Consider the following 10,610-nt stretch of genomic DNA (forward strand, 5'->3'; position numbering starts at 1 on the left):
CTGATAGACATTTATCTAACCTACTCTTAAATATCTCCAGAGATGGAGATTCCACAACCTCCCTAGGCAATTTATTCCAGTGTTTAACCACCCTGACAGTTAGGAACTTTTTCCTAATGTCCAACCTAGACCTCCCTTGCTGCAGTTTAAGCCCATTGCTTCTTGTTCTATCCTTAGAGGCTAAGGTGAACAAGTTTTCTCCCTCCTCCTTATGACACCCTTTTAGATACCTGAAAACTGCTATCATGTCCCCTCTCAGTCTTCTCTTTTCCAAACTAAACAAACCCAATTCTTTCAGCCTTCCTTCATAGGTCATGTTCTCAAGACCTTTAATCATTTCAACCCGAACACAGCGACTGCTCAATGACCACCGAGCAGAGACACCCAGCTCCACTCCCTGAGTGGAAATCGTACAATGGTTTATATTAACCAGCCCTATGCCACGCAGACGGACGGCTTCAATGCAGAGCTACGGCCTGGGGCATCTCATCCCAGGGGGCCTTCCACGGGGCTCTGCTGGAGAATGGAGCTGTTTGAATCAGGGCTTGGGGTATGTTGTGCTAGAATTCGACATCTCTTCTATATCCACACAGGCAGCACCACTGCAAGCTTCCCAGCCCACCTGCCCACTTCCACTGGGCCTCAGACCTCACCACCAGGGACCACCTCTGGGGCCAAGAGGGGGATCCCATTTCTTTGTCTGTTATTGCTACTTATTATTATAGCACCTAGAAACCTGAGCCGAGGTTGGGGCCCCGCTGTGCTAGGCCGCTGCTCCCGGACGGTCAGAGGCTGCCCTGAGACTAGACAGGCAAAGAGTCGGGGGTGGAGAAGAGGCACAGAGGGGTAGCGACTTGCCCAGTTCCCCAGCAGGTCCATTTAACCCTCGGTCTCTGTGCTGAGCCTGGCCACGTGCCTTGTCAGGATGGTATGTGCCCGCGAGGCAGAGGACTGAGCTCAGCTCATTGCAGGGGTCACCAAATGCTGGTTAGATGTTGGCGGCTGCTGACCGAGGCCTGGACTGGAACGGGTGACCTTGGGGCGGAAGGTCACGCCCCCATCCCCGGAGCTACCTTCCCCGACTCTCCCTTCCGAGCCACAAGTTTTGCAGCGTCCCACCCAGGTTTCAAACACAGAATTTTACTGTGAAAATGGAATGACGTCAGGGTGGAAACAGTCTCATCCCAGGCCCCAGCATGGCTTCTGCACAAGGGGTTGTGCATCCTGCACTAGTGAATAACCAACCACTACCAGTTAAAGCCATTGGATCACCTTATCAGCAGCCGTGTACCAGGAAAAAATCGATTTCCCATCTCTGGAGTATACTGTCACCCCGACAAGGCTTTGGGTGTAGTGCCCAACTCAGCATGGGTTCAAGAGGGGAGTGGTTTGTACCTGTGATTTCCCCTAACTCTTTTGGTCATTGGGTTTCAGTACCTTGCCTATTACATGCAATACATCCAAGGCCTCTGTAACCAGGTATCAGGCTGTAGGACACTGTATGTAACCAGGTATCAGGCTGAAGGAGCCTGTATGTAACCAGGTATCAGGCTGTAGGAGCCTGTATGTAACCAGGTATCAGGCTGAAGGAGCCTGTATGTAACCAGGTATCAGGCTGTAGGAGCCTGTATGTAACCAGGTATCCGACTGTAGGAGCCTGTATGTAACCAGGTATCAGGCTGAAGGAGTCTGTATGTAACCAGGTGTCAGACTGTCAGGTAACCAGGTATCATTCTTGCCTTACGGAACTGTTTCTTAAAGACCCAGGTAAGCTTCTGGAGGGAGGAGGTGGATGAGTCGGGATAGCCCATCCCCTCTGTCTGTGCTGGGTTAGGAACGGAATGGGGACACACCACTGACAGCAAAATCTCTCGTTTGTTGCTTGTCCTTCATGGCTACAGAGCGGTGCTGCTGCTGCACCAGGTTCCTCAGAGGAGCTCCCAAGGAGGCAGGAGCGTGGGACAAGCCCGAGGAAGCAGGTGGAATCCCTGGGTGCAGGCGCTGGAGGCTCAGTCTCTAGGACAGGACCCAGAAGGCTGAATGGCAGCACCCGTTCTCTGGCCGCATCGCCCTCTGCGCTGCCCAACTGGGGGTGCTTCAGGAAGCTCAACCTGTCTGTTCCCGCAGCTGAGCCGCCTGGCTTAGCGGCTGAAAGGGGAGCTAATTCCCAGCTCGGCTGGCAGCATGGCGACCCTGCCGAGCCCTTCCTGAGAGATTACAGCTTGCATTCAGCCAGATCTCACTCATGCAAGAGAGGCACTGGCACACGGAGCTCCAGGGGCAGTGCCCTGGGCCGGCTCTGCTCCCATGGGACACCGAGTCCCAGGCTCTCTGTAACAGGGAGATCGCTGTCCTGCCCCTTCCCTTCTCGGAGGGGGAAATGCTACTTCTGTCAGAACATGACCGATGCGGAGGAGCACACGGTTCGGACAGACACATCCCTTGGGGAGAGTTTATTAAAGGGGATGCTCTATATTCTAGTAAAGAGGAGAAGACAGAAGTTGATAAAGTACAGGTAGGAACTGAAGAGAAAGAGTCAAAGAAAAAGAGTCCTGTTCAGTCACATCACATGAAGGCAGACAACTAAATATTGACACGTTTTATAACTGCTTGGATACAAATGCAAGAAGTCTAAATACTAAGATGGGTGAATTTGAGTGTCTGGTATTAAATGAGGATATTGATATAACAGGCATCACAGAATCTTGGTGGAACGATGCTAATCAATGGGACATGGTAATACCCGAGTACAAAAGACACAGGAATGACAGAGTAGGTCGTGCTGGAGGGGCCTGGCATTATATGTGAAGGAAGCATAGAGTCAACTATAGTAAAAAAAAAAAAAAAAATCAAACTCTACCATAGAATCTTTATGTATAGTAATTCCAAGCTTGAATAATAAGAGTCTAGCAACAGAAATGTACTATCGACCACCTGACCAGGATGGTGACGTTGATTGTGAAACACTCAGGGAGATTAGAGAGGCTACAAAAACCCATTAATAATGGGGGATTTCAACTATCCCCATATCGTCTGGATACATGTCACCTCAGGACGGAATGCAGAGATAACATTTCTGGACTCCTTTAACGTCTGCTTCTTGGAGCAGCTAGTCCTGGAACCCACAAGGGGAGAGGCAATTCTTGATTTAGTTCTAAGTGGTGCACAGGATCTGGTTCAAGAGGTGAATATAGTCGAACCGCTCAGTAATAGTGACCATAATTTAGTTAAATTTAAAACCCTTGTGGGGGGAAAATAACTCAGAAACCCACCACGTAGCATTTAACTTCAAAAAGGGGAACTAGACAAAAATGAGGAGGCTAATTAAACGGAAATTGAAAGGAACAATCACAAGAGTAAAATGCCTGCAAGCTGCATGGAAATTATTAAGAAAACACCCTCACAGAGGCTCAAACTATATGTATACCTCAAATAAAAAAAAACCAGTAAGAGGGCCCCAAAATGCCCCCATGACTAAACAACAGAGTGAGGGCACGTCTACACTGGCAAAGTTACAGCGCTGGCAGTTACAGCGCTGCTCAGATAGCGCCGAAGGAAAACCGCTGTTGTGAGTTCACACTGACAGCTGCCTGCACAATAGCATGTTCACACTTGCGGCACTTGCGGCACTATTTGGAGTGGTGCACTCTGGCCAGCTATCCCACAGAGCACCTCTTTCTCTTTTGCCACTAAGACTTGTGGGAAGGCGGAAGGGGTCACGGGTGTGGAAGCAGAGAATGACCTGTGGATGGCTTTGCACAAATTGTGGATGGCTTTGCACAAATGAATCACCAATGCCCTGTGATTCATTGCTTCGCATCCCAGCAATCCCTGTGCTTCCGTCCGCATTTGGCACCATCTTTCACGGTTTGTGTACTGCGCGCCCTGCCCTGCCTCTTCTGGCTGCAGGAATGGATCCCGAGCTGTTGACAAGAATGCTGTTCGCACTGACCAACACGTCACGAGAGGCAATGGAGTTATTCCTTAAAGGCAAGAGGAGTGTGACATTGATCTCTCCACACGTAGTAGCTATGACACAAGAATGCTTGTGGCATTCACAGAGGTGCTGATCACAGTGGAACGCTGCTTTTGGGCTCGGGAAACAAGCACTGAGTGGTGGGATCACATCATGATGCATGTCTGGGATGACGAGAAGTGGCTGCAGAACTTTCTCATGAGGAAAGCCACATTCATGGGACTGTGTGATGAGCTCGCCCCAGCCCTGCGGCACAAGGACACGAGAATGAGAGCTGCCCTGCCATTGGAGAAGCGCGTGGTGATTGCACTGTGGAAGCTGGCTACTCCAGACTGCTACCGATCAGTCGCTAACCATGTCGGAGTGGGAAAGTCGACCATTGGACTCATGTTGATGCAAGTGTGTAGGGCCATTAATCGCATCCTGCTCCAAAAGACCGTGACTCTGGGCAACGTGCGTGAGATTGTGGATGGCTTTGCACAAATGGGTTTCCCTAACTGCGGAGGGGCAAAAGATGGGACACACATTCCAATTCTGGCACCAGACCACCTAGCCACCGAGTACATTAATCGCAACTTGGTCACCTGAGGGCAGGGCAGTAGAGTTCAAACCGATGGCCAGAGAGGTGAGAACAGAGATTGTGGGACACCTCCCAGAGGCCAGTCGCAGCTCTGTAATTGCCAGGGTGTCTGCACTGGCACTGCAGGGCTGTTGCCCCAGCGCAGAAAGCTCTACGCCTCTCGTCGGGGTGGGTTTTTTTAGTGTGCTGCATCTGTGCAGTTTCTGTGCACTAAGTGGCTGGGCAGTGTGTAACCGCGGGAGTTACAGCACTCAGAGCTGCTTTACTGAGCACAAAGTGTAGACGGGGCCTAAAAGGGGTGGTCAGAGACAAAAAGACATCTTTGAAAAACTGGAAGTCAGATCCTACTGAGGAAAACCAAAAGGAATTTAAACTCTGGCAAGTCAAGTGTAGAAGTATAATTAGCCAGGCCAAGAAAGAATTTGAAGAGCAACTAGCAAAAGACACAAAAACTAGTTGCAAAATATTTTTAAGTACATCAGAATCAGGAAGCCTGACAGACAATCAGTGGGGCCACTGAACAATCGAGGTGCTAAAGGAGCAATCAAGGAAAACAAGGCAGTTGCAGAGAAGCTAAATGAATTCTTAGCATCAGTCTTCACTGGAGAGGATGAGTGGGAGAATTCCATATCTGATCCATTCTTTTTAGGTGACAGATCTGAGGAACTGTCCCAGACAGAAGTGTCAATAGAGGAGGCTTTGGAACACATTGATAAATTACGGCCCTACTGGGTCAGACCAAAGTCTATCTATCTCAATATCCTGTCTACCGACAGTGGCCAATGCCAGGTGCCCCAGAGGGAATGAACAGAACAGATAATCATCAAGTGATCCAGTAGTAAGTCACTAGGACTACATGGTATTCACCCAAGAGTTCTGAAGGAACTCACATATGAAAGTGCAGAACTACTAACTGTGGTATGTAACCTGTCACTTAAATCAGTCTCTGGACCAGATGACTGGCGGACAGCTAGTGTAACGCCAATTTTTAAAAAAGGCTCCAGAAGCAATTCTGGCAATTACAGGCCAGTAAGCCTGACTTCAGTACCAGACAAATTGGTTGACACTATAATAAAGAACAAAATTATCAGACATGTAGATGAACATGATATGTTGTGGAAGAGTCAACACAGCTTATACAAATGGAAATTATGCCTCATCGATCTGTTAGAAATCTTTGAGGGTGTCAGACAAACGTGGACCAGGGTGAACCAGTGGATATAGTCTACTTGGACTTTCAGAAAGCATTTGACAAGGTCCCTCACCAAAGGTGCTTAAACAAGGTAGGCAGTCATGGGATAAGAGGGAAGGTTCTCTCATGGATAAATAGCTGGTTAAAGATAGGAAAGAAAGGGGTAGGAACAAATGGTCAGTTTTCACAGTGGAGAAAGGTAAATAGCGGTGTCCCCAAGGCTCTGTACTGAGAGCAGTGCTATTTAACATATTTGTAAATGATCTGGAAGAAGGGTGGCAAAGATTGCAGATGATACAAAATTACTCAAGGTAGTTAAGTAAAAAGCTGATTGCAAAGAGTTACAAAGGGATCTCACAAAACTGGGTGACTGGGCAACAAAATGATGGATAAAATTCAATGCTGATAAATGCAACACTGGAAAACATAATTCCAACTATACATATAAAATGATGGGGTCTAAATTAGCTGTTACCACTCAAGAAAGAGATCTTTGAGTCATCATGGATAATTCACTGCAAACATCTGCTCAATGTGTAGCAGCAGTGAAAAATGCCAGAAGAATGTTAGGAACCATTAGGAAAGGGATCGATAATAAGACAGAAAATATCATATTGCCTCTATATAAATCCATGGTATGTCCACACCTTGAACACTGCTTGCAGTTCTGGTTGCCCTATCGCCAAAAGGATATATTGGGATTGGGAAAAGGGCAACAAAAATGATTAAGGATGTGGAGCAGCTTTCTTATGGGGGGAGATTAAAAAGACTGGCACAGTTCAGCTTAGAAAAGAGATGGCTACGGAGGAGCGGGGATATGATAGATCAGGAATGGTGTGGAGAAAGTCAATAAGGAAGTGCTGTTTACCCCTTCCAGTAATACAAGAACCTGGGGTCACCCATTGAAATTAATAGGCAGCTGGTTCAAAACTTCTTCATGCAATACACAGTCAACCTGTGGAACTCCTTGCCAAGGTTATGTTGTGAAGCCAAAAGTATAACTGGGTTCAAAAAAGAACTACATAAGTTCATGGAGGATAGGACTAGACGACAGGGGATGGATCACTCGATAAGATGGCTTGTTCTGCTCATTCCCTCTGAAGCATCTGCCATCAGCCACTGTCAGAAGACCGGACACTGGGTTAGATGGGCCATTGGTCTGACCTAGCCTGGCTGTTTGTATGTAACAAGGCAGAATGGGAAGGGCTGTGGTGAGCTCTCGGAGAAGGGGAGCGCATGGCTCCCTGGCTTTCCCACTCCTGGCAGCTTTAACGTCTCAGGAGTGCTCCAGCGTGTCCCACAGTTTCCTCAGTGCTGCCCCGTCAGGGCAGCAACCTCTCTAAGCACCGCCTCTTGCCATATTGCATCCACACGCAGCAGGAACAGGATCCGTACACTGCCCCGACGCAGGGTGGGCTGGCAGCGACCATCAGATGGGAAGGGGCCAGGAGGGCAAGGCTTGGTGTGCAGCTTCCCAGGTGCTTTATGGATTGGCAGGAGGGGCCAGCGAGTGCTAGTCAGGGAGAAAGGAGGTGGGGAGGAGAGAGGAAGACAAGAGGGGGCATTGAGCCAAATTCCTCCTTGCTGTAACTCTACTGATGCCCCTGAAGTTGCACCAGAGATTAATATATTCTGGGGTAAAGTCCTTCAGGCCAAATGGCTTCCCGCCTCAGCTATACACGCACTGCCCATCACCGCTCTTCGTGCATTACGTACAGGCACCGGGGGGTGGGGGGTGTGGAACAATTTTTACAGCGGGAGTGCTGCTGATGGAAACTATGTATTTGGTGTTTGGCGGGGGTGGAGTGCGTCAGTCCCCCCCCCCCCCAGCCCCCTAGTTCCAGCATCACTGGCAGACACTGCGTGGCTCATTCCAGCGGCACAGGAAGGGTGTCACTGCAATGCCAGGGACAATAGGTTTACCCTGCCCCAGGGCCCACGGGAGTCGCGAGCTCGACACCGTGGCAGATATTGCCTTGCTGTGGTGCTGATGGATGGCCCCCTAGCTAAGATTGTAATTGAGACCCATTTGCGACTCGTAATTTATAACATTAACCATGAGAGCACATCTTCCCTGGAGCAAGCGACTGCTGCGGGCCTCCCTTAGGACTCACAGACACACACTAGTTGGACCAGTTTAACGTAAATCAGTTAAAAAGCCAGTGTAGTAAAACTGGTGCAAGCCCCTGTGTGGATGCTCTTACATCAGTTTAAAACTGGAGATATCAGTTGACTTGCACCTGCACACTTCCTGATGCTGCTGAAGTGATCTGAGAGTGTCCACACACATCAGTTTAAAATGCACTGTTAGTTAAACCGGAGCAACTCTGTGCAGAGAGATGGCTGTAAAGCAATAACCAACTCCAGCTAAATCAAACAGCAGCCCCTTTCATGCCACGCTGACTTGCACCAAAATAACAAACTGGGGTTTAAGTCACCCCCCTGTGTTATTTCCATGCAAGTTTGTGTACGGACCAGGCCTCAGCCCCTGTGAGATGCAGGCTCCCCCCCTTGAGAGGCAGGGTAAGTACTGCTGAGTCACGCTGGCAGGTGGGCCCAATTGACTTTCACCAGGCTCTAAAGAGGGTGCGGCCTGGCTCACTGGGCTTGAGACAAGCAGAGGGTTTTTGCAGGAAGGGCTGAGGGTGAGCTACAGTCTCCGGGATCTGCCAATCTCAGGCAGGAAGTTTAGGCTGAAATGCTCTTATTGGTTTGAGTTACCAGCACGGCCCGTCCTCGGAAAGCTTGGTCACTAGCGCCGAGTCCGTGTGCTTTGTTCAAGAGGGGGCAGGGGCTTGGCCCATTCATAATTCCTGGAGCGGAAACTTCCCTTTTCAGTTTCCTGGGTGCACTCGCCAGCCCTCAGCGCAGTGAATTTTCCTGGTTCACCTGCCGCCCCTGTGGCTATTCTACTCCATGCACCTGCCTCTGTTCTCTTCCACACACTCTGTAGCCACCGCAGGCTCTCACGGGCCACACCTGCCTCTCCTGCTCCCTGGCCTAGAAGCTGCAGGTTCCTTAATGGAAATCTGGAACAGGGCTGCAGGTTGTTACAAACCCAGAGCCCAGTAGGTCTCCCTTGAGCTACGGGCTGGGGGCCAGCTTTGGGGAACATAAGATCACCGTGTTCCTGCAGAGTCGGAGGAACCAGTTCCTGCTCCGTGCTCAGTACGGGACGGGGGAACCGTCAGTCCAGCCAGTAGAAAAGCTGGGTGCAGAGGAAGCAAACTTAGAAATGTTCCCTATCTGACAGCAAGAGAAAGGGGCGTATCTTTCCAGTCAGGCTCCTTGTGGGATTGGTTAGGCACTGACCTGGAAAGACACAACAGCCCCAGCCCCTGCCCTGAGGAGCTTACACAGTCAGGGACTGAGCCACATGTCAAACCGTTACCTTATGCCTTGGGCGTGGTAACAATCCCACGCTACCCCCCCTTCTGCACTGCTTACCCTGCGCCAGCTTCTCCCTAAACAGCTGCTCCTCCCCTGCCCTTTGGGTGCCTGCGAACAACAGGGGCATGTTACGCACAGACAGTGACATTCTGCATCGCGAGAGGGAGTCAGAGAAGAAAAGCATTTCATACATACTTCGTCTTTGCCTCTTGCCCTTCACCACCTTGCTGCTGCCTGTCAGATCCATCAAGCTTAGAAAAACCACCACCAGAAACAGTCCAAGCTGCATAGTAACTTCCCAGTGCCTAGACTGCAGGGTGATCGAGAGTCCGTTCCACAGCGTGGTGTCTGGGTTTGCTCCTGCTAGTGTGTCTTGGGCTGGATCAGGACTGAAAGTCTGTACACGATGCCTGGTACGGGACCATATCCACACACCATAATATCAGCCACAGAAAACTTAGGTAGTAGGTAACATGAGTCTACCTTCAACCCCATAAGGAGCACCGGAGCGTGGATCTAGTCCCATCTGGGGGCTCCCACGCCGTGAGCGTTAGCTGCTTGTAGCTTCCAAACACCCCCACACAAACTGGAAGGGAAAAGGAACAGATTAACCTTATGGAATAATCAATGTTATTTTACGTCTCGTGCATAAACCGCTCAGCGGGACGCTGCGAGAATTGATATACAAGTGCAGGATGAAATAGCAGGCCGGGAGGAATAACAACATCACAGAGCCCTGGGAGGGCAGAAAGGGGCGGGGTCAGGCAGCAGATCTGCAGGGAGGAGATTGACAGGTAAAATTACTTCACAGACATATCTGGAAGTTCCTGTTTGCTTAAAAACTAATAGCAACCTATTTCCTTTGAGAACGTTAACATGACTGAGTGCAGTTTTTACACTGAATAAGGGCTGGCCTATTTCTAGCTAGAATGTACTTAAAGTGCTGCCAGTCCCGATCGCTGCTCGTCTGACGGCGAGCAGCTTGTAGGCTGCCAGCTTCAGAGATGTCTCCAGTCAAGTGGGCCTCATTGAATGTCTAGTGACTTAAGCAGCTATTGATGTGATTGTAGCTACTGTAGGGACAGTGCTGCTCATCCTCCCTCGCACAGACTAGATACGATTGTCCCAGGTCAGAACCACAAGCCAAAATTTCCTGCACAACAAAATTAAAAAAAGCCCCTGGAAATAGCAAAATGACTCTTCTGGCACGTGTCAGTCAGCTTTGCCCAGGACAAGGCACAGGCCCCACGTTTTCCCAGCCGTAAAACATTGTCATTACCTGGAAAGTGTCCGAGATCATCCATTTTTTATAAATCGGAAATAATTGATAAATTCACCAAACCGTGCGCAGGAGTTGTCATTTTAGGGCTGTCTCCTGCCTTCGCTCTGCTGCTACTGTAGATCCAGCCAGCAGAGGAAGCCCAAGTTAATTAACAAAGACTATTCTCACAGCTGTGCTGACGTCACTGCAA

At 49.6% G+C, this 10,610-nt stretch overlaps 1 protein-coding gene across 2 annotated transcripts in view; it reads right to left on the bottom strand.

Annotated features, from left to right (window-relative positions):
• RSPO1 (R-spondin 1) overlaps positions 1 to 9,427 on the bottom strand; it is a 17,754-nt gene extending 8,327 nt beyond the window's left edge. The window contains exons 1-2 of one of the 2 annotated variants that reach the window (XM_026657187.1): positions 9,334 to 9,427; positions 9,196 to 9,246 (exon numbers count right to left, since the gene is read on the bottom strand). In XM_026657187.1, the coding sequence (XP_026512972.1) occupies positions 9,196 to 9,246; positions 9,334 to 9,427 (145 nt within the window). The remainder of the gene's footprint in view (positions 1 to 9,195; positions 9,247 to 9,333) is intronic. The other variant, XM_026657188.1, reaches the window with a different exon arrangement.
• Between the last annotated feature and the right edge of the window lie 1,183 nt (positions 9,428 to 10,610).

This window comes from Terrapene carolina, unplaced genomic scaffold, assembly GCF_002925995.2.
Source record: "Terrapene carolina triunguis isolate 2854851 unplaced genomic scaffold, T_m_triunguis-2.0 Scaffold236, whole genome shotgun sequence".
Classification (NCBI taxonomy): Eukaryota; Metazoa; Chordata; order Testudines; family Emydidae; genus Terrapene; species Terrapene triunguis.